Source organism: Capricornis sumatraensis, chromosome 7 (assembly GCF_032405125.1).
Source record: "Capricornis sumatraensis isolate serow.1 chromosome 7, serow.2, whole genome shotgun sequence".
NCBI classification, from domain to species: Eukaryota; Metazoa; Chordata; class Mammalia; order Artiodactyla; family Bovidae; genus Capricornis; species Capricornis sumatraensis.
The window spans coordinates 88,090,907-88,117,231 of NC_091075.1; the positions used below are offsets into that span (position 1 = coordinate 88,090,907).

The window sequence follows — 26,325 nt, forward strand, 5'->3', positions numbered from 1 at the left end:
ATATAGGTCATACCTGAATGATCTATTGGTTTTCCCTACTTTCTTCAATTTAAGTCTGAATTTGGCAATAAGAAGTTCATGATCCAAGCCACAGTCAGCTCCTGGTCTTATTTTTGCTGACTATATAGAGCTTCTCCATCTTTGTCTGCAAATAATATAATCAGTCTGATTTTGGTGTTGACCATCTGGTGATGTCCATGTGTAGAGTCTTCTCTTGTGTTGTTGGAAGTGGGTGTTTGCTATGACCAGTGCATTCTCTTGGCAAAACTCTATTAGCCTTTGCCCTGCTTCATTCCGTACTCCAAGGCCAAACTTGCCTGTTACTCGAGGTGTTTCTTGACTTCCTACTTTTGCATTCCAATCCCCTATAATGAAAAGGACATCTTTTTGGGGTGTTAGTTCTAAAAGGTCTTGTAGGTCTTCATAGAACTGTTCAACATCAGCTTCTTCAGCATTACTGGTTGGGGCATAGACTTGGATTACTGTGGTATTGAGTGGTTTGCCTTGGAAACAAACAGAGATCATCTATCGTTTTTGAGATTGCATCCACATACTGCATTTCAGACTCTTTTGTTGACCATGATGGCTACTCCATTTCTTCTGAGGGATTCCTGCCCACAGTAGTAGATATAATGGTCATCTGAGTTAAATTCACCCATTCCAGTCCATTTTAGTTCACTGATTCTTAGAATGTCGACATTCATTCTTGGCATGTCCTGTTTGACCACTTCCAATTTGCCTTGATTCATGGACCTGACATTCCAGGTTCCTATGCAATATTGCTCTTTATAGCATCGGACCTTGCTTCTATCACCAGTCACATCCACAGCTGGGTGTTGTTTTTGCTTTGACTGCATTCTTTCCTTCTTTCTGGGGTTATTTCTCCACTGATCTCCAGTAGCATATTGAACAGTATGAAAAGGCAAAATTATTTTTAGTTTTAATGCTAATTTATTTCAAACAAAAGAAGAAACATTAGATTAAGGATTTCTTATAAACACCCCTGTAGGAAAGGAAGTAAGTCATATTGTCCAGAGTAAGACTAAGACCTATAGCCATTAGTTTCCATCCTGGAAAGATGGTACCCCACTCCCCCATCCCACCACACACACCTTATTAAGATGCTGACATTTTTAAAGAGTTTTGTTTTTTTTTTTTTAAAAAAAAGGATTCTTTGGTGGGTCTCAGGTAAATTTTAACAGAATGCATTGCCTGCAAGAGGAAATGGCAACCCACTTCTAGTAATCCCAGGGAAGCCTGGTGGGTTACAGTCCATGGGGTTGCAAAGAGTCAGATAGGAATTAGGGACTAAACCACCATCAGTGAATAAATGCATGGCATATTTATATTCTTTCCTGGTTTGGAGAGGTTGGTAATACAGGGTGTTATGTAAATCTAACCACCAAACACTTAAATTCTCACTTCAAGGCTGCATGAGAGGAGAGGTATCAAAGAAAAATTTGTCTTCTCTAGGTGTATACTGGACTTAAGAGTTCACATAAACCTGAGAAGGATGAGTGTCTACTGAAGAATTCTCATGTTCTTCTGCAGGATTGAAAAATGGGGTCAAGTCAGCCCTTCTCACTTTAAATCTATTTGAAGAAAACAATAAAATCTGAGGAAAAGAGAGGATAAAAAGCATTACTTGAATGGGTCATAAATGTTCTTTGTTGCTGGTTTTTTTTTCCATTTTTGGAGCATTCTAAAATAATAAATCACAAGTGATACATGGGTAGATAAGTGAATTGAGGCAATGATACCCTGGTGAGATTTTTAAATGCAGACACATCTGGGACCATTTCTAAAGTTTTTATTTTAAAGAGTCTAAAATTATAGTTTTATTATCCTTTACTAGCTATCAAATTTTCTGAAAGGACTTAAAATTTTATTTTTACATTCTTTATGAAGAAGAAATATTTATTTCACTTTAAGAGCATTGCTAATGCATTTAAGCTTCCTTAAATTAACAGTTGTCATATTAAGAAAAAGGTCAAATTGGATTTAAAATATAATACAAACATCTCTGCAAGGTAATCTAACCTATCCATCCTAAAGGATATCAGTCCTGAATATTCACTGGAAAGACTGATGCTGAAGCTGAAACCCCAATACTTTGGCCACCTGATGTGAAGGACTGACTCATTGGAAAAGACCTTGATGCTGGGAAATATTGAAGGCAGAAGGAGAAAGGGGTGATAGAGGATGAGATGGTTGGATAGCATCACTGACTCAATGGACATGAGTTTGAGTAACCTCCGGGCGTTGGAAATGGACAGTGATGCCTGGTGTGCTGCAGTCCATGGGGTCACAAACAATTGGACAGCAATGAGCGGCTGAACTGAATTGAACTGATTATAACACAATAATAATTTAAGTTGGTATTATTTAAACAACTTATGTAAAATTTCTTTTAAAAACACTTCAAGAAATGTCAGTCAGTCAGTTCAGTTACTCAGTCGTTTCCGACTCTTTGCGACCCCATGAATCACAGCACGCCAAGCCTCCCTGTCCAACACCAACTCCCGGAGTTCACCCAAACATATGTCCATCAAGTCAGTGATGCCATCCAGCCATCTCATCCTCTGCTGTCCACTTCTCCTGACTCCAATCTTTCCCAGCATCAGGGTCTTTTCCAATAAGTCAACTCTTCGCATAAGGTGGCCAAAGTATTGGAGTCTCAGCTTTAGCATCATTCCTTAAAAAGAACACCCAGGACTGATCTCCTTTAGAATGGACTGGTAGGATCTCCTTGCAGTCCAAGGGACTCTCAAGAGTCTTCTCCAACACCACAGTTCAAAAGCATCAATTCTTCGGCACTCAGCTTTCTTCACAGTCCAACTCTCACATCCATACATGACTACTGAAAAAACCATAGCCTTGACTAGACGGACCTTTGTTGGCAAAGTAATGTCTCTGCTTTTGAATATGCTGTCTAGGTTGGTCATAATTTTACTTCCAAGGAGTAAGTGTCTTTTAATTTCATGGCTGCAATCACCATCTGCAGTGATTTTGGAGCCCCCCAAAAATAAAGTCTGACAGTGTTTCCACTGTTTCCCCATCTATTTCCCATGAAGTGATGGGACCAGATGTCATGATCTTTGTTTTCTGAATGTTGAGCTTTAAGCCAACTTCTTCACTTTCCTCTTTCACTTTCATCAAGAGGCTTTTTAGTTCCTCTTCACTTTCTGCCATAAGGGTGGTGTCATCTGCATATCTGAGGTTACTGATATTTCTCCCAGCAATCTTGATTCCAGCTTGTGCTTCTTCCAGCCCAGCATTTCTCATGATGCACTCTGCATAGATGTTAAATAAGCAAGGTGACAATATATAGCCTTGACGTACTCTTTGCCAATTTGGAACCAGTCTGTTGTTTCATGTCCAGTTCTAACTGTTGCTTCCTGACCTGTATATAGGTTTCTCAAGAGGCAGGTCAGGTGGTCTGGTATTCCCATCTCTTTTAGAATTTCCCACAGTTTATTGTGATCCACACAGTCAAAGGCATTGGCATAGTCAATAAAGCAGAGATAGATGTTTCTCTGGAACTCTCTTGCTTTTTCCATGATCCAGTGGATGTTGGCAAATTGATCTCTGGTTCTTCTGCCTTTTCTAAAACTAGCTTGAACATCTGGAAGTTCATGGTTAATGTATTGCTGAAGCCTGTCTTGGAGAATTTTGAGCATTACTTTACTAGCACTTGAGATGAGTGCAATTGTGTGGTAGTTTGAGCATTCTTTGGCATTGCCTTTCTTTGGGATTGGAATGAAAACTGACCTTTTCTGGTCCTGTGGCCACTGCTGAGTTTTCCAAATTTGCTGGCATATTGAGTGCAGCACTTTCACAGCATCATCTTCCAGGATTTGAAATAGCTCAACTGGAATTCCATCACCTCCACTGGTAATGTAGTGATGCTTTCTAAGGCTCACTTGACTTCACATTCCAGGATGTCTGGCTCTAGGTGAGTGATCACACCATCGTGATTATCTGGGTTGTGAAGATCTTCTTTGAACGGTTCTTCTGTGTATTCTTGCCACCTCTTCTTAATATCTTCTGCTTCTGTTAGGTCCATACCATTTCTGTCCTTTATCGAGCCCATCTTTGCATGAAATGTTCCCTTGATATCTCTAATTTTCTTGAAGAGATCGCTAGTCTTTCCCATTCTGTCAGACTAATAAAGCCATAGATACTTTTGTTATTCTATAGAAGAAAAATATGAAATATATTGTATGTTTTCTGAAACAATCAGTTTATAACATTAATATTCATAGGGTCAACCAACATGAAGTTTCTCGTTTGGGCCTGCCTCATGTATGTTTCTTTAGCAAGGGTAAGTAAATGGACTTTTTAAATTGCACTAATAGTATAATCATCAAATAGTTGTAGATAGCGATTCTACAATTGTATATTGTAGTTATAGTGTTGATAATGATGCAGAGACATGTTAATGAGTATGCAGTTTACTGTGCCAAACTCTTCAAAAAAATTTTCAATACCAAAATAATAAAAGTTGTGCAATCTGAAAATGAATAAGCAGCAAGGAAAAGAAGTGAATTCAGAAAGTCAGTGGGTTGGAGGAGAATAAATTATAGGGAACCAGAATTCCAGGCAGATGATCTTAATAGTTTACATTTTCAAATTATACAAAACTGGATTAGGCTTCCTCTGGAAGTGAAGTCCCATTGCTGAAGGTCTGATGTAGTTGTTGTTTTTCAGTCACTATGTCTGACTCTTTATGACCCCATGGACTGCAGCACTCCAGAATTCTCTTTCACTATCACCCAGAGTTTGCTCAGACTCATGTCCATTGAGTTGGTGATGGCATCCAACCATCTCATCTTATGTTACCCACTTCTCCTCCTGTCTTCAATCTTTTCCAGCATAAGGGTCTTTTTCAATGAGTTGGTTCTTTGCATTAGGTGGCCAAAGTGTTGGGGCTTCAGTTTCAGCATCAGTTCCTCCAGTAAATATTCAAGGTTAATTTCTTTTCTTTTTTTTTGGGGGGGGGGGTGTTTTGTTTTTATTTTATTTTATTTTTTTAATTTTAAAATCTTTAATTCTTACATGTGTTCCCAAACATGAACCCCCCTCCCACCTCCCTCCCCATAACATCTCTGTGGGTCATCCCCATGCACCAGCCCCAAGCATGTTGTATCCTGCATCAGACATAGACTGGCGATTCAATTCTTACATGATAGTATACATGATAGAATGCCATTCTCCAAAATCATCCCACCCTCTCCCTCTCCCTCTGAGTCCAAAAGTCCGTTATACACAGCTGTGTCTTTTTTCCTTTCTTGCAAACAGGGTCGTCATTGCCATCTTTCTAAATTCCATATATATGTGTTAGTATACTGTATTGGTGTTTTTCTTTCTGGCTTACTTCACTCTGTATAATCGGCTCCAGTTTCATCCATCTCATCAGAACTGATTCAAATGAATTCTTTTTAATGGCTGAGTAATACTCCATTCTGTACATGTACCACAGCTTTCTTATCCATTCATCTGCTGATGGACATCTAGGTTGTTTCCATGACCTGGCTATTATAAACAGTGCTGCAATGAACATTGGGGTACATGTGTCTCTTTCAATTCTGGTTTCCTCGGTGTGTATGCCCAGCAGTGGGATTGCTGGGTCATAAGGTAGTTCTATTTGCAATTTTTTAAGGAATCTCCACACTGTTCTCCATAGTGGCTGTACTAGTTTGCATTCCCACCAACAGTGTAGGAGGGTTCCCTTTTCTCCACACCCTCTCCAGCATTTATTGCTTGCAGATTTTTGGATCGCAGCCATTCTGACTGGTGTGAAGTGGTACCTCATTGTGGTTTTGATTTGCATTTCTCTGATAATGAGTGATGTTGAGCATCTTTTCATGTGTTTGTTAGCCATCTGTATGTCTTCTTTGGAGAAATGTCTATTTAGTTCTTTGGCCCATTTTTTGATTGGGTCGTTTATTTTTCTGGAATTGAGCTGCATAAGTTGCTTGTATATTTTTGAGATTAGTCCTTTGTCAGTTGCTTCATTTGCTATTATTTTCTCCCATTCAGAAGGCTGTCTTTTCACCTCGCTTATAGTTTCCTTTGTTGTGCAGAAGCTTTTAATTTTAATTAGATCCCATTTGTTTATTTTTGCTTTTATTTCCAGAATTCTGGGAGGTGGATCATAGAGGATCCTGCTGTGATTTATGTCTGAGAGTGTTTTGCCTATGTTCTCCTCTAGGAGTTTTATAGTTTCTGGTCTTACATTTAGATCTTTAATCCATTTTGAGTTTATTTTTGTGTGCGGTGTTAGAAAGTGATCTAGTTTCATTCTTTTACAAGTGGTTGACCAGTTTTCCCAGCACCACTTGTTAAAGAGATTGTCTTTACTCCATTGTATATTCTTGCCTCCTTTGTCAAAGATAAGGTGTCCATATGTGTGTGGATTTATCTCTGGGCTTTCTATTTTGTTCCATTGATCTATATGTCTGTCTTTGTGCCAGTACCATACTGTTTTGATGACTGTGGCTTTGTAGTAGAGCCTGAAGTCAGGCAAGTTGATTCCTCCAGTTCCATTCTTCTTTCTCAAGATTGCTTTGGCAATTCGAGGTTTTTTGTATTTCCATACAAATCTTGAAATTATTTGTTCTAGTTCTGTGAAAAATATGGCTGGTAGCTTGATAGGGATTGCATTGAATTTGTAGATTGCTTTGGGTAGTATACTCATTTTCACTATATTGATTCTTCCAATCCGTGAACATGGTATTTTTCTCCATCTATTAGTGTCCTCTTTGATTTCTTTCATCAATGTTTTATAGTTTTCTATATATAGGTCTTTAGTTTCTTTGGGTAGATATATTCCTAAGTATTTTATTCTTTTCGTTGCAATGGTGAATGGAATTGTTTCCTTAATTTCTTTTTCTACTTTCTCATTATTAGTGTATAGGAATGCAAGGGATTTCTGTGTATTGATTTTATATCCTGCAACTTTACTATATTCATTGATGAGCTCTAGTAATTTTCTGGTGGAGTCTTTAGGGTTTTCCATGTAGAGGATCATGTCATCTGCAAACAGTGAGAGTTTTACTTCTTCTTTTCCAATTTGGATTCCTCTTATTTCTTTTTCTGCTCTGATTGCTGTGGCCAGAACTTCCAGAACTATGTTGAATAGTAGCGGTGAAAGTGGACACCCTTGTCTTCTTCCTGACTTTAGGGGAAATGCTTTCAGTTTTTCACCATTGAGGATAATGTTTGCTGTGGGTTTGTCATATATAGCTTTTATTATGTTGAGGTATGTTCCTTCTATTCCTGCTTTCTGGAGCGTTTTTATCATAAATGGATGTTGAATTTTGTCAAAGGCCTTCTCTGCATCTATTGAGATAATCATATGGTTTTTATTTTTCAATTTGTTAATGTGGTGAATTACATTGATTGATTTGCAGATATTGAAGAATCCTTGCATCCCTGGGATAAAGCCCACTTGGTCATGGTGTATGATCTTTTTAATGTGTTGTTGGATTCTGATTGCTAGAATTTTGTTGAGGATTTTTGCATCTATGTTCATCAGTGATATTGGCCTGTAGTTTTCTTTTTTTGTGACATCTTTGTCAGGTTTTGGTATTAGGGTGATGGTGGCCTCATAGAATGAGTTTGGAAGTTTACCTTCCTCTGCAATTTTCTGGAAGAGTTTGAGTAGGATAGGTGTTAGCTCTTTCGAAATTTTTGGTAGAATTCAGCTGTGAAGCCGTCTGGACCTGGGCTTTTGTTTGCTGGAAGATTTCTGATTACAGTTTCAATTTCCGTGCTTGTGATGAGTCTGTTAAGATTTTCTATTTCTTCCTGGTTCAGTTTTGGAAAATTGTACTTTTCTAAGAATTTGTCCATTTCTTCCACGTTGTCCATTTTATTGGCATACAACTGCTGATAGTAGTCTCTTATGATCCTTTGTATTTCTGTGTTGTCTGTTGTGATCTCTCCTTTTTCATTTCTAATTTTATTGATTTGATTTTTCTCTCTTTGCTTCTCAATGAGTCTGGCTAGTGGTTTGTCAATTTTATTTATCCTTTCAAAGAACCAGCTTTTGGCTTTGTTGATTTTTGCTATGGTCTCTTTTGTTTCTTTAGCATTTATTTCTGCCGTAATTTTTAAGATTTCTTTCCTTCTACTAACTCTGGGGTTCTCCAATTCTTCCTTTTCTAGTTGCTTTAGTTATAGAGTTAGGTTATTTATTTGACTTTTTTCTTGTTTCTTGAGGTATGCCTGTATTGCTATGAACTTTCCTCTTAGCACTGCTTTTATAGTGTCCCACAGGTTTTGGGTTGTTGTGTTTTCATTTTCATTAGTTTCTATGCATATTTTTATTTCTTTTTTGATTTCTTCTGTGATTTGTCGGTTATTCAGAAGTGTGTTGTTCAACCTCCATATGTTGGAATTTTTAGTAGTTTTTCTCCTGTAATTGAGATCTAATCTTAATGCATTATGGTCAGAAAAGATGCTTGGAATGATTTCGATTTTTTTGAATTTATCAAGTTTAGATTTATGGCCCAGGATGTGATCTATCCTGGAGAAGGTTCCATGAGCACTTGAAAAAAAAGGTGAAATTCATTGTTTTGGGGTGAAATGTCCTATAGATATCAATTAGGTCTAATTGATCTAATGTATCATTTAAAGTTTGCGTTTCTTTGTTAATTTTCTGTTTAGTTGATCTGTCCATAGGTGTGAGTGGGGTATTAAAGTCTCCCACTATTATTGTGTTATTGTTGATTTCCCCTTTCATACTTGTTAGCATTTGTCTTACATATTGCGGTGCTCCTATATTGGGTGCATATATATTTATAATTGTTATATCTTCTTCTTGGATTGATCCTTTGATCATTATGTAGTGGCCTTCTTTGTCTCTATTCACAGCCTTTGTTTTAAAGTCTATTTTATCAGATATGAGTATTGCCACTCCTGCTTTCTTTTGGTCTCTATTTGCGTGGTATATCTTTTTCCAGCCCTTCACTTTCAGTCTGTATGCGTCCCTTGTTTTGAGGTGGGTCTCTTGTAAGCAGCATATAGAGGGGTCTTGTTTTTGTATCCATTCGGCCAGTCTTTGCCTTTTGGTTGGGGCGTTCAACCCATTTACGTTTAAGGTAATTATTGATAAGTATGATCCCGTTACCATTTACTTTATTGTTTTGGGTTCGGGTTTATACACCCTTTTCGTGCTTCCTGTCTAGAGAATATCCTTTAGAATTTGTTGGAGAGCTGGTTTGGTGGTGCTGAATTCTCTCAGCTTTTGCTTGTCTGTAAAGCTTTTGATTTCTCCTTCGTATTTGAATGAGATCCTTGCTGGGTACCGTAATCTGGGCTGTAGGTTATTGTCTTTCATCACTTTAAGTATGTCTTGCCATTCCCTCCTGGCCTGAAGAGTTTCTATTGAAAGATCAGCTGTTATCCTTATGGGAATCCCCTTGTGTGTTATTTGTTGTTTTTCCCTTGCTGCTTTTAATATTTGTTCTTTGTGTTTGATCTTTGTTAATTTAATTAATATGTGTCTTGGGGTGTTTCGCCTTGGGTTTATCCTATTTGGAACTCTCTGTGTTTCTTGGACTTGGGTGATTATTTCCTTCCCCATTTTAGGGAATTTTTCAACAATTATCTCCTCAAGGATTTTCTCATGATCTTTCTTTCTGTCTTCTTCTTCTGGGACTCCTATAATTCGAATGTTGGAGCGTTTCATATTGTCCTGGAGGTCTCTGAGATTGTCCTCATTTCTTTTAATTCGTTTTTCTTGTTTCCTCTCTGATTCATTAATTTCTACCATTCTATCTTCTATTTCACTAATCCTATCTTCTGCCTCCATTATTCTACTGTTTGTTGCCTCCAGAGTGTTTCTGATCTCATTTATTGCGTTATTCATTATATTTTGACTCTTTTTTATTTCTTCTAGGTCCTTGTTAAACCTTTCTTGCATCTTCTCAATCCTTGTCTCTAGGCTATTTATCTGTGATTCCATTTTGATTTCAAGATTTTGGATCATTTTCACTATCAATATTCGGAATTCCTTCTCAGGTAGATTCCCTACTTCTTCCTCTTTTGTTTGGTTTGGTGGGCAACTCTCCTGTTCCTTTACCTGCTGAGTATTCCTCTGTCTCTTCATCTTGGTTATATTGCTGCGTTTGGGGTGGCCTTTTTATATTCTGGTAATTTGTGGAGTTCTCTTTATTATGGAGCTTCCTCACTGTGGGTGGGGTTCTATCAGTGGCTTGTCAAGGTTTCCTGGTTAGGGAGGCTTGTGTTGGAGTTCTGGTGGGTGGAGCTGGGTTTCTTCTCTCTGGAGTGCAGTGGAGTGACCAGTAATGGGTTATGAGACATCAAAGGTTTTGGAATAATTTTGAGCTGCCTGTATATTGAAGCTCAGGGGAGTGTTCCTGTGTTGCTGGAGAATTTGAGTGGTATGTCTTGTTTTGGAACTTGTTGGCCCTTGGGTGGAGCTTGGTTTCAGTGTAGCTATGAAGGCATTTGATGAGCTCCTATTGCTTAATGTTCCCTGAATTCAAGAGTTCTCTAATGTTTTCGGCTTTGGATTTAAGCCTCCTGCTTCTGGTTTTCAGTTTTATTTTTACAGTAGCCTCTAGACTTCTCCATCTATACAGCACCAGTGATAAAACATCTAGGTTAAAGATGAAAAGTTTCTCCACATTGAGGGACACTCAGAGAGGTTCACTGAGTTACAAGGAGAAGAGAAGATGGAGGGGGTAGTTAGAGCTAACTGGAATGAGATGCGGTGAGATCAAAAGAGGAGAGAGCAAGCTAGGCAGTAGTCACTTCCTAATGTGCGCTCTATAGTCTGGACCGCTCAGAGGTATTTACGGAGTTATACGGGGAAGAGGAAAGGGAGGAAGTAGACAGAGGTGACCAGGAGGATAAGAGAGAGGAATGAGAAGGAGAGAGACAAATCCTGCCAGTAACCAGTTCCTTAGGAGTTCTCCACCGTCTGGAACACACAGAGATTCACAGAGTTGGATAGAGAAGAGATGGGGGAGAAAAGAGAGGCCACCTGGTGGAGAAAAAGGAGAGTCCAAAGGAGAAGAGAGTGGTCAAGCCAGTAATCTCGCTCTCAGGTAAACTTGGGTAGTGAAGTTTGGGTTTTTAAATGTACAAAATTGACAACAAAAACCCAAGAGCAAAGATTAAAAATCTAGAGTAGAGGTTGGATTTTCAAAAATACAATATTAAAGAAAAGAAGCAGAAGGAAAAAGGAAGAAAGAAAAAAAAACAAGAATTATTAAAAACAAACAAACAAACAAAAAAGAAAAAAAAACAAACCACCAACAACCATCCAAAGGCTATATATGGTGTTTGCCTTAAAAAAAAAAAAAAAGTCCTTTTTTTTTTTAAATAGAAATAGTAGGTTATAGTAATAAAAATTAGAGGAGAAATAGAAGACTTAACAATTTAAAAAGAGTTAGAAAAAAAAAAGAAGAAAGAAAAAAAAAAAGGAATGATTTTAAAAATAGTAAAAATATATCTGGCCCTTCTCTGATGTTTTGGGCCGTGTGGGATCACTTCCAAGGTGGTTCCCTCTGTTTAACTTCTTCCGTTTGCTGGTTTTTTTAGGCTCACTAGTTCAGTCGCGCTGTGGGGAGGGGGTATGCTGCAAACAAATAGCACTGTCGTGTGCACACAGTGTCTGAACCCCGCTTGACCTGTCCCTTCTCGCGGCACACAAACCGCTCCGGCTCTACGATGCTCAGCCGGGAACCGTCTGGGGCCGGCCCTAGGCTGCGTGCACTTCCCCGGTCCAAGCCGCTCAGGTTTGGCGCTCAGGCAGCCCTCAGAGGCACAGATTCGGCTGGGGCTGCGCTTTGTGCCCTTCCCAGGTCCAAGTAGCTCAGGAGTTTGGCGAGCGCGATCGCCGCGGTTTGTCACCTTTTCTGCCGCTGCTGCTCAGCTTTCTGGGTGGACCGCTGGTGTCCCCAGTGAGGCAGATTGTGACTGTCCAGCACCCCCAGAAGTCTTGGCAAAGAAGCCTGCTTGCAGTTAGGTAAGTAAAGTCTCTCTGGGTCTGCAGTTGCCCCTTTCCAGTCCTTACGGCTCTGGCTGCCTGTCCCCGGCGGGGGATGGTCTGCAGCCGGCTTTTCCGTTCCGTCCTTTGTTCTGTGCTCGGTCCTGGCGGTGTCTTATGTTCGAGCTTTTCATGCGGTAGCTATCCCACAGTCTGATTTGCTAGCCCAAGTTAGATCGTTCTGGTTGCACTTGGGGCATTCCTGCCCGATTCTTACAAAGCACTGCAGCCCGCGCCTCCCGCGCGTCCCTGCCCTGCCCCCACTTCCCAATGGCGGATGCAGGTGTCTGTGCCGCTTTTCCACTGGGGGAGTTACTGTTGGGCTTGTAATCTCTTGGTTTTAATTATTTCTTTATTTTTCCTTCCTGTTATGTTGCCCTCTGTGTTTCCAAGGCTCTCCACAGACTCGGCAGGGAGAGTGTTTCCTGGTGTTTGGAAACCTCTCTTCTTAAAATTCCCTTCCCGGGACGGGCTTCCCTTCCCGGGATGGAGCTCCCTCCCCACCTCCTTTGTCTCCTTTTTCGTCTTTTATATTTTTTCCTACCTGTTTTTGAAGACAATGGTCTGCTTTTCTGGTTGCCTGATGTCCTCTGCCAGCCTACAGAAGTTGTTTTGTGGAGTTTGCTCGGCGTTGAAATGTTCTTTTGAGGAATTTGTGAGGGAGAAAGTGGTCTTCCCATCCTATTCCTCCGCCATCTTTATCCTCCAGCCTCAAGGTTAATTTCTTTTGGATTAACTGGTTAGATTGACTTACAGTCCAAGAGACTCTCAAGAGTCTTCTCCAACACCACAGTTCAAAAGTATCAATTCTTCAACTCTCACCCTTCTTTATGGTCAAACTTTCCCATCCATACATGAATACTGGAAAATCCATAGTTTTTACACAGACCTTTGTCAGCAAAGTGATGTCTCTGCTTTCTAATATGCTGTCTAGGTTGGTCATAGCTTTTCTTCCAAGAAGCAAGCATCTATTAATTTTGTGACTACAGTCACTGTCCAGTGATTTTGTAGCCCAAGAAAATAAAGTCTGTCACGGTTTCTATTGTTTCCCCACCTATCTGCCATGAACAGAAGGGACCAGATGCCATGATCTTAGTTTTTTCAGTGTTGAGGTTTAAACCAACTTTTTCTCTCTCCTCTTTTATGTTAATCAAGAGGCTCTTTAGTTCCTCTTTGCTTTCTGCTGTCATAGTGGCATCATCTGCACATCTGAAGTTGTTGATAATTCTCCCAGCAATCTTGATTCCAGCTTGTGCTTCATCCATCCTGGAATTTCATATGATATCTTCCCTGGTGGCTCAGACGGTAAAGCATCTGTCTACAATGAGGGAGACCCAAATTCAATCCCTGGGTCCAGAAGATCCCCTGGTGAAGGAAACCCACTCCAGTACTATTGCCTGGAAAATCCCGTGGACAGAGGAGCCTGGTAGGCTACAGTCTATGGGGTTGCAAAGAGTCGGACACGACTGAGCAACTGCACTCTGCATAAAGGTAAATAAGCAGGGTAACAATATACAGCCTTGATATACTCCTTTTCCAATTTTGAATCAGTCCACTGTTCCATGTCCAGTTCTAACGGTTGCTTCTTGACCTGCATAAAAGTTTCTCAGGAGACAGGTAAGGTAGTCTGGTATTGCCCTCTCTAAGAATTTTCCAGTTTGCTCTGCTCCACACAGTCAAAAGCTTTAGCATAGTCAAAGAAGCAAAAGCAGATATTTTGGGGGGGGGAATTGCCTTGCTTTTTCTATGATCCAGAAGAGGTTGGCAATTTGATCTCTGGTTCCTGTGCTTTTTCTAAATCCAGCTTGTACATCTAAAAGTTCTTAGTTCACATATTGTTGAAGTTTAGTTTGAGGGATTTTGAGCATTATCTTGCTAGCATGTGAAATAAGCACAATTGTATAGTAGTTTGAATATTTTTTGGCATTGCCTTTCTTTGGTATTGGAATGAAAACACCTTTTCCAATCCTGTGGTCACTGCTGAGCCTTTCAAATTTTCTGGCATATTGAGTGCAGCACTTTCACAGCATCATCTTTTAGGACTTAAAATAGCTCATCTGGAATTCCATCACCTCCTCTACCTTTGTTCTTCCTAATTCTTCCTAAGGCCCCCTTGACTTCATACTTTGGCATGTCTGGCTTTAGGAAGTGATCACACCATCATGGTTATCAGGGTCATGAAGATTTTTTTGTATAGTTTTCTGTGTATTCTTGCCTCCTCTTCTTAATCTCTTCAGCTTCTCTTAGGTCCTTGCTGCTTCTGCCCTTTATTGTGCCCATATTTGCATGAAATGTTCCCTTGATATCTCCATTTTTCTTGAAGAGATCTCTATTCTTTCCCATTCTGCTGTTTTCCTGTATTTATTTGAATTTTTCACTTAAGAAGTCTTTCTTATCTCTCCTTTCTTATCTCTCTGGAACTCCATAATGAATAACCATAGTGAATTAACTTTTTCCTTTGTTTTAGAAATGCTTCCACTTTATTGATGTGTTAAAAATTTTTTTTCATCTATGTATAAATGTATTTTGGAGGAAATGGAAACCCACTCCAGTATTCTTGCCTAGAGAAATCCATGGACAGAGGAGCCTGGTGGGCTACAGTCCATGGAATTGCAAAGAGTTGTACATGACTGAGCAACTAACACGCACAGAAACGTATTTGTTTCTACCTTGAAATATATTTTACATTTTAAAACTCTCTGATTTTTAGCATGCAATTTTGTGACTACTATTGCTGTTAAAATATTAATCCTATTAAGCTCATAGTTGATAGGAAAATGTTTATGAAGTATAAATATATATTTATATATATTTACTGTAAGAATTTTATTTCTTTTCAATGAACAGAAGCATTAAGCAAGTATACGCCCTTTATAGTGGATATAAGTTTTGCTAAGCCCAGGTTTCCTCCTCATGCTTTGACAAGATTTTATAATAATATTGCACTGAGTTTACTTCGACAAAATAAGTGATGAATCTGAGAAGATTTTGCCTATGTGAAAGCATAGCGGAAGAAAGCATGATCTAGGAATTACTAGCAGGAGGAGTGTGTCCCAAATTGTTAGGTGACTTCTGTGCAGCAAATACTCAAAGTATCCCTATGTAGCACACCAAGACATTCATCAGTTTACTGCCATTAGAATTTTTGTTTAATTCTTTGTCATTTTTGCCTCAATTCTGATGGCAGGAGTGTGTTAAGAAAATAACAATAATATCTACCCACAAGTGTGCAGTAACTCAACACAACAATCTATCAAGGAAAAGCCAAGACTTGTGATCCCGATGTGTATAGTTTTAACCAAATACCGTTAGACATAAGGCAAAGGAATAGAAAATAATTCTTACAATGAAAACAATATGAGATACTATTTTTAATTTCTTACAAGAGTTAAGATGTTAATCATAAGAATTAGAACTCCCTGATCACAATATGAATCACTGTTATGTGTCTGCCTCTGTGAACACTGGAATGTCTATTGCTTGTGTATCATGCATCTTACCCTTCATGGTCCAGGAGCAAGTATTTTAACTCAGTAATTCAGGAAATGACCCTAAAATTGGAAAGAATACTATACACAATATTAAATTTTGATGAAGAAGCTTCCTACCTGAGAGACAACAACTGTGGCACAGGCAAAGAAACCTTGTCTGTTCTATCCATGTGGACATGGGGCACATGGACAGCACAGAGCAGGCACTCATTTGATACTTTAAAAAGTTTTTGAAAATCCATCAAGAAAGACAAAGTGTCCCCGAACCATTGAGGAACACTCATTGAGAAGTTATATTGCAAAGTCTTTAGTCCCTGGGGATTTTGTGATAAGCCCAAAGGATGATATAATATAATCTTTACTTATTAAATGTCATCATAGTCATAAGTAATATAGATAGGATGGAGGTAATCATCTTTAATTGACTACTTTGCTCTCCTTTAGGATCACAGTGACAACATAGGCAGTCCTTACCCAGTTAACCCATCTGCAAGTATTCCTTATCCCATGCCAGACAGCGATTTCCCTCCTCCTGTCTATGTTACAAAGACTAATTTCCCCAATTACCCTGGGAATCCTGATCCTGGTACAGCAGTACCCTCAAATCCGCTGGTTTTCACTGTTCTTAGAGCTCCCCTCTACAGTATTGCTAGTCTTCCCATATCTCCTTTTTCCGGTCAACCTCCTCCTACTGGGGTTTTCCGCCTTGTTCCTGCCTCACATAGACCTACAGGACCTTTTTACCCACCAAATGAAGCTGCACCTTCTGCAGACAATACATATATAGTTGAGATTCTTGTCCCACCTACTACACCCTCACCTACTCTCCCAGATGTCCAACCACTTACTATCAAAGAGCCTGATGAAGCCGAGCCTGCAGCAGCTGCCCACGCTGCCCTGGAACCTCAGTCCTCTATTTCTTTTGACCAGGTAAGTGGCCTCAGTCTTAGTCCTGTGATGCATGAGATTTATAGTAGCAGGAAAGAAAGTCTCTCCATAAACAAACATATATCCACTGAGATATTTTGAACAGCTTTGTTGAGATAGGATATAAAACAAACTACCAGTACTAAAAATGCATACTTTGATAAGTTTGGGCATGTATATACACACCCATGGTTTGTTGGCATTGCTGACTCAATAGACATGAGCTTGAACAAACTCAGAGAGATAGTAAAGGACAGGGAAAGACTAGCTTGCTGCAGTTCACACAGTTCCAGAGTCCAATACAACTTAGTGACTGAAGAACAGCAATGAAAAAAACACCAAGATAAGACTATATTTGTAATAGCCAGAAGTATCCTACTGTTTTTTTGTTAATGTTTGTTTAAATATTCCCACACTCCCCTTTTTCCTGTTCTTGATGTATTTTCTATTGGTACAGATTGGTTTGCAATTTCCAGAATGCTATATAAGCAGAATCATACTGTATATACTCTTTCGTGACTGGTTTCTTTCACTCAGCATAATTATTCTGAGATTTATCCATGTAGTTATGCATATCAATAGTTCAGTCTCTTTTTTTGCAAAGTTGTGTTAGATTATACAGATATATCATAATTTTTACCCATTCATTTGTTTATGAATATTTTAACTTCCAAGCTGAATACCATTTATACCATTTATTTATATCCAGTTACATATTGCATACAGTACTGGCTTAAATTGCTTAGTTCAATATTCAATAAAACTGATTAGATGGATGATGTTGCCTTGCTTCTGATACTGAGGGAAAGAATTTATTCTAGGATATCATTAGGTTGCTATGATTTTCACCTTTAGTAAACAGGAACGGAGAAACATTTTGATCTAAGGATAATTTTTCCCACTGCAGAGATCAAATCACTCTGAGTGCTCAGCCATATGACCTGTGAAAACTAAGCTTTTTTACTCTGGCTGTGTGATCAAGGGCTTCCCAGGTGGTTCCAGTGGTAAAGAACCTGTCTGCCAATGCAGGAGACATAAGAGATGCAGGTTCAATCCCTGGGTCAGGAAGTTCCCCTGGAGGCGGGCATGGCAACCCACTCCAATATTCTTGCCTGGAGAATCTCATGGACAGGGAGCCTGACAGGCTACAGTCCATAGGGTTGCAAAGAGTCAGATACAACTGAAGTGACTTAGCACTCATAAAAATGTTTTTTTCCTGCCAGATATTATGCCATTTTGAGCACTAGATATTTTTTTCATTTCATCTTTTCAGATGGCTCTTGACCTGACCTGAGGTAGTATCATCATATCTTAGGATAACCTATTTATTTATTTATATTGACTTATAGTTGATTTACAATATGATGTTAGTTTTAGGTATACATCATTGGGATTTGATATTTTTAAAGATTGTATTCCATATAAAGTTATTACAAAACATTGACTATATTGCCCTGTGCGGTACAGTATTTTCTTGTTGCTCATCTATTTTATACAGAGTAGTTTGTATCTCCTAATCCCATACCCTTATCTTCTCCCTCCCACCTTCCTTCTCCCCACCAATAACCACTAGTTCGTGCTCCATAATTGTCTTTTTTTGTTTTGTTATATACAGTATTTTGTTTTAATTTTTAGATTCCACATATAAGTTGATAACACAGAGACTTTGTCTTTCTCTGTCTGACTTATTTCACTAAGCATAATACTCCTAGGTCCATTCAGGTTGTTGCAAATGGCAAAAGTTCATTCTTTGTTATAAGTGACTAATATTTGTATATATTGGTATATATATGGAGGGAATGGCAATCCACTCCAGTATTTTTGCCTTTATAATCCCATGGACAGAAAAGCCAACAGGCTACAGTCTGTGGGGTCACAAAGAGTTGGACATGACCGAGCTACTAATACATATGGGGTTTCTTTGGTGGCTCAGATGGTAAAGAATCTGCCTGCAATGTAGGAGATTGATGTTCACTCCCGGGAATGGGAGGATCCCCTAGAGAAGGGAATGGTTATCCACTCCAGTATTCTTACCTGGAGAATTCCATGGACAGAGGAGCCTGATGGGCTTCAGTCCATGGCTGACTAATAATCCATTGTCACCTTATTTATTCATCTGTTGATGGACATGTACCTTGCTTCCATATCTTGGCTATTGTAAATAACGCTGCTATAAGCATAGGATAACCTTTTTAGATCTTTGTGTCTATGTCTTTGTCCTCCTCTTTCCTTCAGATTCTCTATCCTGTGAATTGTAGCTATCTTGGTCTTCTTAGACTCCCAGCTCCATCTCCCTTCACTAAGGCCTTGAAGCAATGCAAGCAGTAAGCTAAGACAATCATAGGGTTCATTTCCTCTACTTCTTGTCTCTTAGGGATTGCTGTTCTTCATAACTTGATATTCAGATCTTGAGAAATAGTTGCTTCTCATATTTTGGTAAATTTTAAGTTCATTTCAGACAAGATGGTATATTCAGTTTCTGTTACTTATTTTGACCAAAACTATAGTCCTCTAAATTTTCTTAAAAACAATGATTAAAAAAAAAAAATAGAAGCCTTTTGTCCCTAAGTTTTAGAGCTTTGGCTATTTTAAAAAAGGAAAAGAAGGATTCCAAAGTACATGGAAGATACTCTGAAACCTGGGCACAGGCTAAAGACAAATGAGAGCTTAAATTCAACAGTGAATAATTTCTAAAGTGTATTGCCACTAATTGAATACTCCTAGTAGTTGTTTCGGAGAAGGCAATGGCACCCCACTCCAGTACTCTTGCCTGGAAAATCCCATGGACGGAGCAGCCTGGAAGGCTGCAGTCCATAGGGTCACTGAGGGTCGGACACGACTGAGCAACTTCACTTTCACTTTTCACTTTCATGCATTGGAGAAGGAAATGGCAACCCACTCCAGTGTTCTTGCCTGGAGAATCCCAGAGATGGGGGACCCTGGTGGGCTGCCGTCTATGGGGCCTCACAGAGTCAGACACAACTGCAGCAACTTAGCAGCAGCAGCAGCAACTCTCCTTCCATCAGTCTATATACATACTTATAGTTCATGACTCACATGGAGATAAAGAGATATTTTAGAATGTATGGGTAAAAAGAAATAAGACTTCAGAAAAGTGGGCCTTGAAAACACTGCTAATTGTTTCCTGTATCAAAAGGAATTTATTGACCTTTATTACAAAATTTGACCAGTTCTTTGTTTCCAAAAGCTAAGTCTGATAGCAGTATCAGTTCAGTTCAGTTCAGTTCAGTTCAATTGTTCAGTTATGTCCAATTCTTTGTGACACCATGAACCACAGCACACCAGGCCTCCCTGTCCATCACCAACTCTCGGAGTTTATTCATGAGTTTACTCATGAGTTTACTCATGTCCATTGAGTCGGTAATGCCATCCAACCGTCTCATCCTCTGTCGTCCCCTTCCCCTCCTGCCTTCAGTCTTTCCCAGCATTAGGGTCTTTTGAAATGAGTCAGCTCTTCACGTCAGGAGGCCAAAGTATTAGAGTTTCAGCTTCAACATCAGTCCTTCCAATGAACACTCAGGACTGATATCCTTTAGGATGGACTGGTTGGATCTCCTTGCAGTCCAAAGGACTCTCAAGTGCCTGCTTCAGCACCACAGTTTAAAAACGTCAATTCTTCATCAGCTCAGCTTTCTTTATGGTCTTACTCTCACATCCATACATGACTATTGGAAAAATCATGACTTTGACTAGGTGGACCTTTGTCAGCAAAGTAATGTCTCTGCCTTTTAATATGCTGTCTAGGTTTGTCATAAATTTTCTTCCAAGGAGCAAGCATCTTTTAACTTCATGGCTGAAATCAACATCTGCAGTGATTTTGGAGCCCAAGAAAATAAAGTCTGTCATTGTGTCCATTGTTTCCCCATCTATTTGCCATCAAGTGATGGGACTGGATGTCATGATCTTAGTTTTTTGAATTTCGAGTTTTAAGCCAGCTTTTTCACTCTCCTGTTTCACTTTCATCAAGAGGCTCCTTAGTTCTTCTTCACTTTCTGCCATAAGGGTAGTGTCATCAGCATATCTGAGGTTATTAATATTTCTCCTGGAAATCTTGATTCCAGCTTGTGCTTCATCCAGCCCAGCATTTTGCATGATGTACTCTGCATATAAGTTAAATAAACAGGGTGACAATATACAGCCTTGTCATACTACTTTCCCAATTTGGAACCAGTCTGCTGTTCTATGACCAGTTCTAACTGTTACTTCTTGACCTGCATACAGATTTCTCAGGAGGCAGGTAAAGTGGTCTGGTATTCCCATCTCTTTCAGAATTTCCACAGTTTGTGGTGATCCACACAGTCAAAGGCTTTGGCATAGTCAATAAAGCAGAAATAGATGTTTTTCTGGAACTCTCTTGCTTTTTCGATGATCCAGCATATGTTTTCAATTTGACCTCTGATTCCTCTGCCTTTTCTAAATCCAGCTTGAACGTCTGAAACTTCCCGGTTCATGTACTGTTGAAGCCTAACTTGGAGAAGTTTCAGTATTACTTTGCTAGAGTATCAGATGAGTGCAATTGCATGGTAATTTGAACATTTTTTGGCATTGCCTTTCTTTAGGATTGGAATGAATACTGACTTTTTCCAGTCCTGTGGCCACTGCTGAGTTTTTGAAATTTGCTGGCATATTGAGTGCAGCACTTTCACAACATCATTTTTCAGGATTTGAAATAGCTCATCTGGAATTCCATCACCTCCACTAGCTTTGTTCATAGTTATGCTTCCTAAGGCCCACTTGACTTCACACTCCACGATGTCTGGCTCTTGGTGAGTGATCACACCATCATGGTTATCTGGGTCATTATGACCTTTTTTGTATACTTCTTCTGAGTATTCTTGCCACTGCTTCTTAATATCTTCTGCTCCTGCTATGTCCATACCATTTCTATCCTTTATTGTGACCTCATTCCTTTATCCTTTCATAAATCTTTTCCAATTTGACTGTTAAAAATATTCGCTAGACAGGAAAATGGCAAGGCTTTGACTGTTAACCACATCAGGATTTCTGCTAAGATGACATCAGTGCTTACAGTAGAAATGAAGACCTAATTTGATACCTTTTACTATTGTTAGTGATGCCTCTTAACAGCAGCTATTACGAAACAAATTAAAAGGCTTAAATGTTGAATTGTTAAACCTTTTCTTCTGTCATATTCTTTGAGGTTTTTATTTTACTATTATATAAGATAAAAGGGTATTTATTAGTGAATTAGTTCAAGATATTCCAAATTTTAATACTTTCATATTTTAATAAACATTTATATTTCTTTCCTTACTATATTAATGATAATTCATAACAGGTAAAAGAAAGAGTACTACTTTTCTACAAAAGTTTTTAAGAAAGAGAATGAATTCTACTTCAAGTCATTTAGTATCAGGAGATTGGTGATCTGATCCCGACACTCCCACACAAAATATTCTATACAATATATGTATGCCTGCAAATAAATCATAACATTGAATTAGCTTTGTATTTTTAAATTGTTATGAAACTGCATAATAGCTATAAGAAGATAGAGGAAAACAAACTTGATTCTCTTAAATATGACTTCTAATAGTTCAGTTCAGGTCAGTCACTCAGTCGTGTCCAACTCTTTGCGATCCCATGAATCTCAGCACCCCAGGCCTCCCTGTCCATCACCATCTCCCGGAGTTCACTCAGACTCACATCCATCGAGTCCGTGATGCCATCCAGCCATCTCATCCTCTGTTGTCCCCTTCTCCTCTTGCCCCCAATCCCTCCCAGCATCAGAGTCTTTTCCAATCAGTCCACTCTTTGCATGAGATGGCCAAAGTACTGGAGTTTCAGCTTCAGCATCATTCCTTCCAAAGAAATCCCAGGGCTGATCTCCTTCAGAATGGACTGGCTGGATCTCCAGTAGCATGGATTTATAGATAACCATTCAATATAGTCCCTTAATGTTAAAATCATAATGCAACAACAGGAATTTTCTATATAGCCATTGGATACTTTTTATACAAAACTAATATGTTATCTTTCTTTTTCAGGAATAATTGGAACAAGAATCAGTGAAAGCTAAAAAAATTTATTTTCTTTTCAAAGACTACCATTCTGTTATATTAAAAATATATTTCAATAAAAAACATTTAAATAATCAGTCTCACCATATAGGTTTGTTTGTGATTTTTTTTCATTGGATTTAATTTATATAGAAATGATATTTGGTTTATTTTTTTTCCAGTTCACAATTTTAAAAGGTTACTTCTTAACTATGTAAATAATAATTGTCAGAGATTTAAACATCTGATGGCAATATGTGCTTTTCTTTTGAATAAACCCTATATAAAAAACACAACACAAAAAGAATATTTTTTATTTTTTGTTTCCAATTTGTTTCTTCTGAAAGTAAACAGAAAGTAGTTTGTTAAGGAAATTAAAAAGGAAGAAGTCTTGTTCAGGCTTCAGAAGTAGGAGAGCTGACCTGCTTCTGACCTGTCTGGACCCTGTCTGGATTCCATGCCTGTCTGTAAGCATAGCAAGTCAAGTGGTACTTTAGATAAGAAAGGGAATGGGTGTTGAAATTCTTGAGTCCCTGAGGGTCTGGCCAATCCCCCGGAGGTCTAATGAAATCCTTTGACTTACAGAGTGAAACACAGTGTTTTTTAAAAAAAAAAATTAAAGTAAAACCAGGGCTGCATTTTTGTGCACAATCTGGTAAAGACATCACTTTGTGGCCTGGGATAATAAGTGGGAGCTCTTGGAATTGCAATCTGAAGTCTCACCCATGGGATGGATGCACTGCTGGGATCCTTTCCCAATCTGGGACTCCAGATTGCTGTTAACAAGGGACTTCCCAGTGCTATTTAACTCTGTAGGTCATTCAGCTCCATTTGGCGATGTATGTGCTGTTACTTTTCTCTATTGCCTCTGTTTCTTCACTTGCAATGACTGTGTATTTAAATTAAGTCCAATAATCCTCTATTAAATATTAAAATTGCTTATTATGTGTGATGAGTGGTTTCTTTAGTTAACAAATCCTTTGAACCTAAAACAAAAGTAAACCATTCAGCAAAACATAAAGAGGAGACAAGCATCATTCCATGGCTATCTCCCCATTTCCCTTCCCCTAAAATGTTTTACCTACTTTTTAAACATTTATCTAACATCAATTTACATAGTACTTTGCAGTTCTAGGCACTGTTCTAAGCTCCTAACAATGTAAGTTTATTAAGCCCTTAAAAAACCCTACAAGTATATACAATTATTATTCCCACAAACGTTAGGCAACTGAATAACAGAGAAGATAAATGATTTGCCAAGATTACACAGCTGAAATGTATCAGAGGCAGAATGAGAAAGCATACCAAGGACACATGGCATTAGAACTTTACTGGAAATTAGAAAATAATACAAACTAACATGAAGTTAAGCATGATAAGTGTGCTGATTTCTTTTGGTTATTGCAACAAATTACAAAGTTGGTGGCTTAAATAAATAATTCATTCCCTCACATTTCAGGAGGTCCAAAATCAAGTTGACTGGGCTGAAATTAATATGTCACAGGGTCAATGGTCCTTTGATAGGCTTTTGGGGAGCTGTGACCCTCCCAGTTTCTTTCTGTAGCTATTAGCATCTCTTAACTTGTGGCCGCATCATTCTAATCTTCAGGGAATAAAGCATCAAGCCTCTGTCTGATTATTTTTTACAGTATTTTCTCCCATGTATGTTTTCAAATCTTGCCTTTAAAAGGTATATATGATTGCATTTGGGGCTTCCCAGGTGGCTCACTGGCAAAGAATCTGCCTGCCAATGCAGGAGACACAGGAAACACAAGTTCAGTTCCTGGGTCAGGAAGTCCCCCTGGAGGAGGAAATGTCAACTCACCAGTATTCTTGCCTGGAAAAGTCAATGGACAGAGGCGCTTCGCAGGCAACAGTCCATGGGATCACAAAGAGTCGGACACAACTAAAGATTGCATTCAGGGCCCACCTAGGTAATACAGTATAATCTCTCCATTTTTGAACTCTAAACTTAATCACATCTCTCAAAGATGCTTTTTTTTTTTTCTTTTTTGCCAAATAAGTTAACATTTGAAGGTTCCAAATATTAGAACAAAGAAACCTCTTGGGGAGGCCCCAGAGGCAATAGACAGAATTCAGATTGGAGTTAGATATCAAGTTGATGAGAGAATAACTCCTTGTTAAATCACACCCTACTCAGACATGGGAAGATGGATGGTATTTGAGCAATGAATGAAACCTTTGGCAAACTCATAACTCTGTATATTTAAATATATAAAACCTTATAAGTCAGATTCTAGTGAAGTCGGTTTGAATCTGAAAATCAGGAGAAAGAAAAACGTAAAGGCTGAGATCCTACAAACAGAATTGGCTCTACACGAAGCAGAAAGAAAGGAACTTAAGGAGTAGATTAAGGGGTACAAACTTTTATGTATAAAATAAGCTATATCTAGCAACACAGGGAATACGTTAATATAATACTTTTTAAAAGTGTAAATCACAATACACCTATAACTTCTATAATATTTATATCCATTATACTTCAATTAAAAGAAACATAGCAAAAAATACTAAAGACAAGACTTTCACTTTAAAAAAAATTGAGGAATAGGATAACAAATTTAAAACTCACCTGGGACTACTTACAAAGAGAGGAAGGAAAATTGAAGACAGAGGACCCTGGAGCCATGTCCCTTGGCTTGTGGAAAGGTGACAGCAGGAATACTGGACTGGCTGCTAGTGTAATGACACAGGTTATCAATAGCCTGGAAAATTCAAAAGCTAAGAAAAAGTTTTGAAATTTTGATTCGTTGGGCCCCCCAAAAAACACAAATTTTGACATCAGTAGAATTTTGACTTCTGGAAATAGTTAAGGATGATTCAGAGAGTACTAGTTAACAGATTAGGTTCTAGTGACAGAAACACTGCATCCTAAGCCAGGGTCCCAGCTGTAACAACTGTTAGCTTCAGGACATCAGCCACTTAACCACTTTAGGACAAACTTTCAGCTGTTGAAAAAATAGCCACATAATAATCTCAACCCTTTAAAAATTTGTTGTCTCTAAAATCACAATAATGTTCAACATCACTAATTATCAGAGAACTGCAAATCAAGGCCACAATCAGGTACCATTTCACGCCAGTCAGAATGGCTGTGATCCAAACATCTACAAGCAATAAATGCTAGAGAGAGTGTGGAGAAAAGGGAACCCTCTTACACTGTTGGTGGGAATGCAAACTAGTACAGCCACTATGGAGAACAGTGTGGAGATTCCTTAAAAAACTTGAAATCGAACTGCCTTATGACCCAGCAATCCCACTGCTAGGCATACACACCGAGGAAACCAGAATTGAAAGAGACACGTGTGCTCGAATGTTCATCGCAACACTGTTTATAATAGCCAGGACATGGAAGCAACCTAGGTGTCCATCAGCAGATGAATGGATAAGAAAGCTGTGGTACATATACACAATGGAGTATTACTCAGCCATTAAAAAGAATACATTTGAATCAGTTCTAATGAGGTGGATGAAACTGGAGCCGATTATACAGAGTGAAGTAAGCCAGAAAGAAAAACACCAATACAGTATACTAACACTAAATTCCATACAGTAACTAAATTCGATATATATATGGAATTTAGAAAGATGTTAATGATAACCCTGTATGCGAGACAGCAAAAGAGACACAGATGCATAGAACAGACTTTTGGACTCTGTGGGAGAGGGAGAGGGTGGGATGATTTGGGAGAATGGCACTGAAACACGTATATTATCATGTGAGAAACGAATTGTCAGTCTAGGTTTGATACAGGATACTGGATTCTTGGGGCTGGTGCACTGGGATGACCCAGAGAGATGATATGGGGAGGGAGGTGGG

At 38.8% G+C, this 26,325-nt stretch overlaps 1 protein-coding gene across 1 annotated transcript in view; it reads left to right on the forward strand.

The window, feature by feature from the left end:
- PRR27 (proline rich 27) overlaps nt 1–22,478 on the forward strand; it is a 44,550-nt gene extending 22,072 nt beyond the window's left edge. Inside the window, exons 16-17 of the mRNA XM_068974963.1 lie at nt 15,961–16,446; nt 22,473–22,478. Coding sequence (XP_068831064.1) covers nt 15,961–16,446; nt 22,473–22,478 — 492 coding nt within the window. The remainder of the gene's footprint in view (nt 1–15,960; nt 16,447–22,472) is intronic.
- Nucleotides 22,479–26,325: the final 3,847 nt, after the last annotated feature.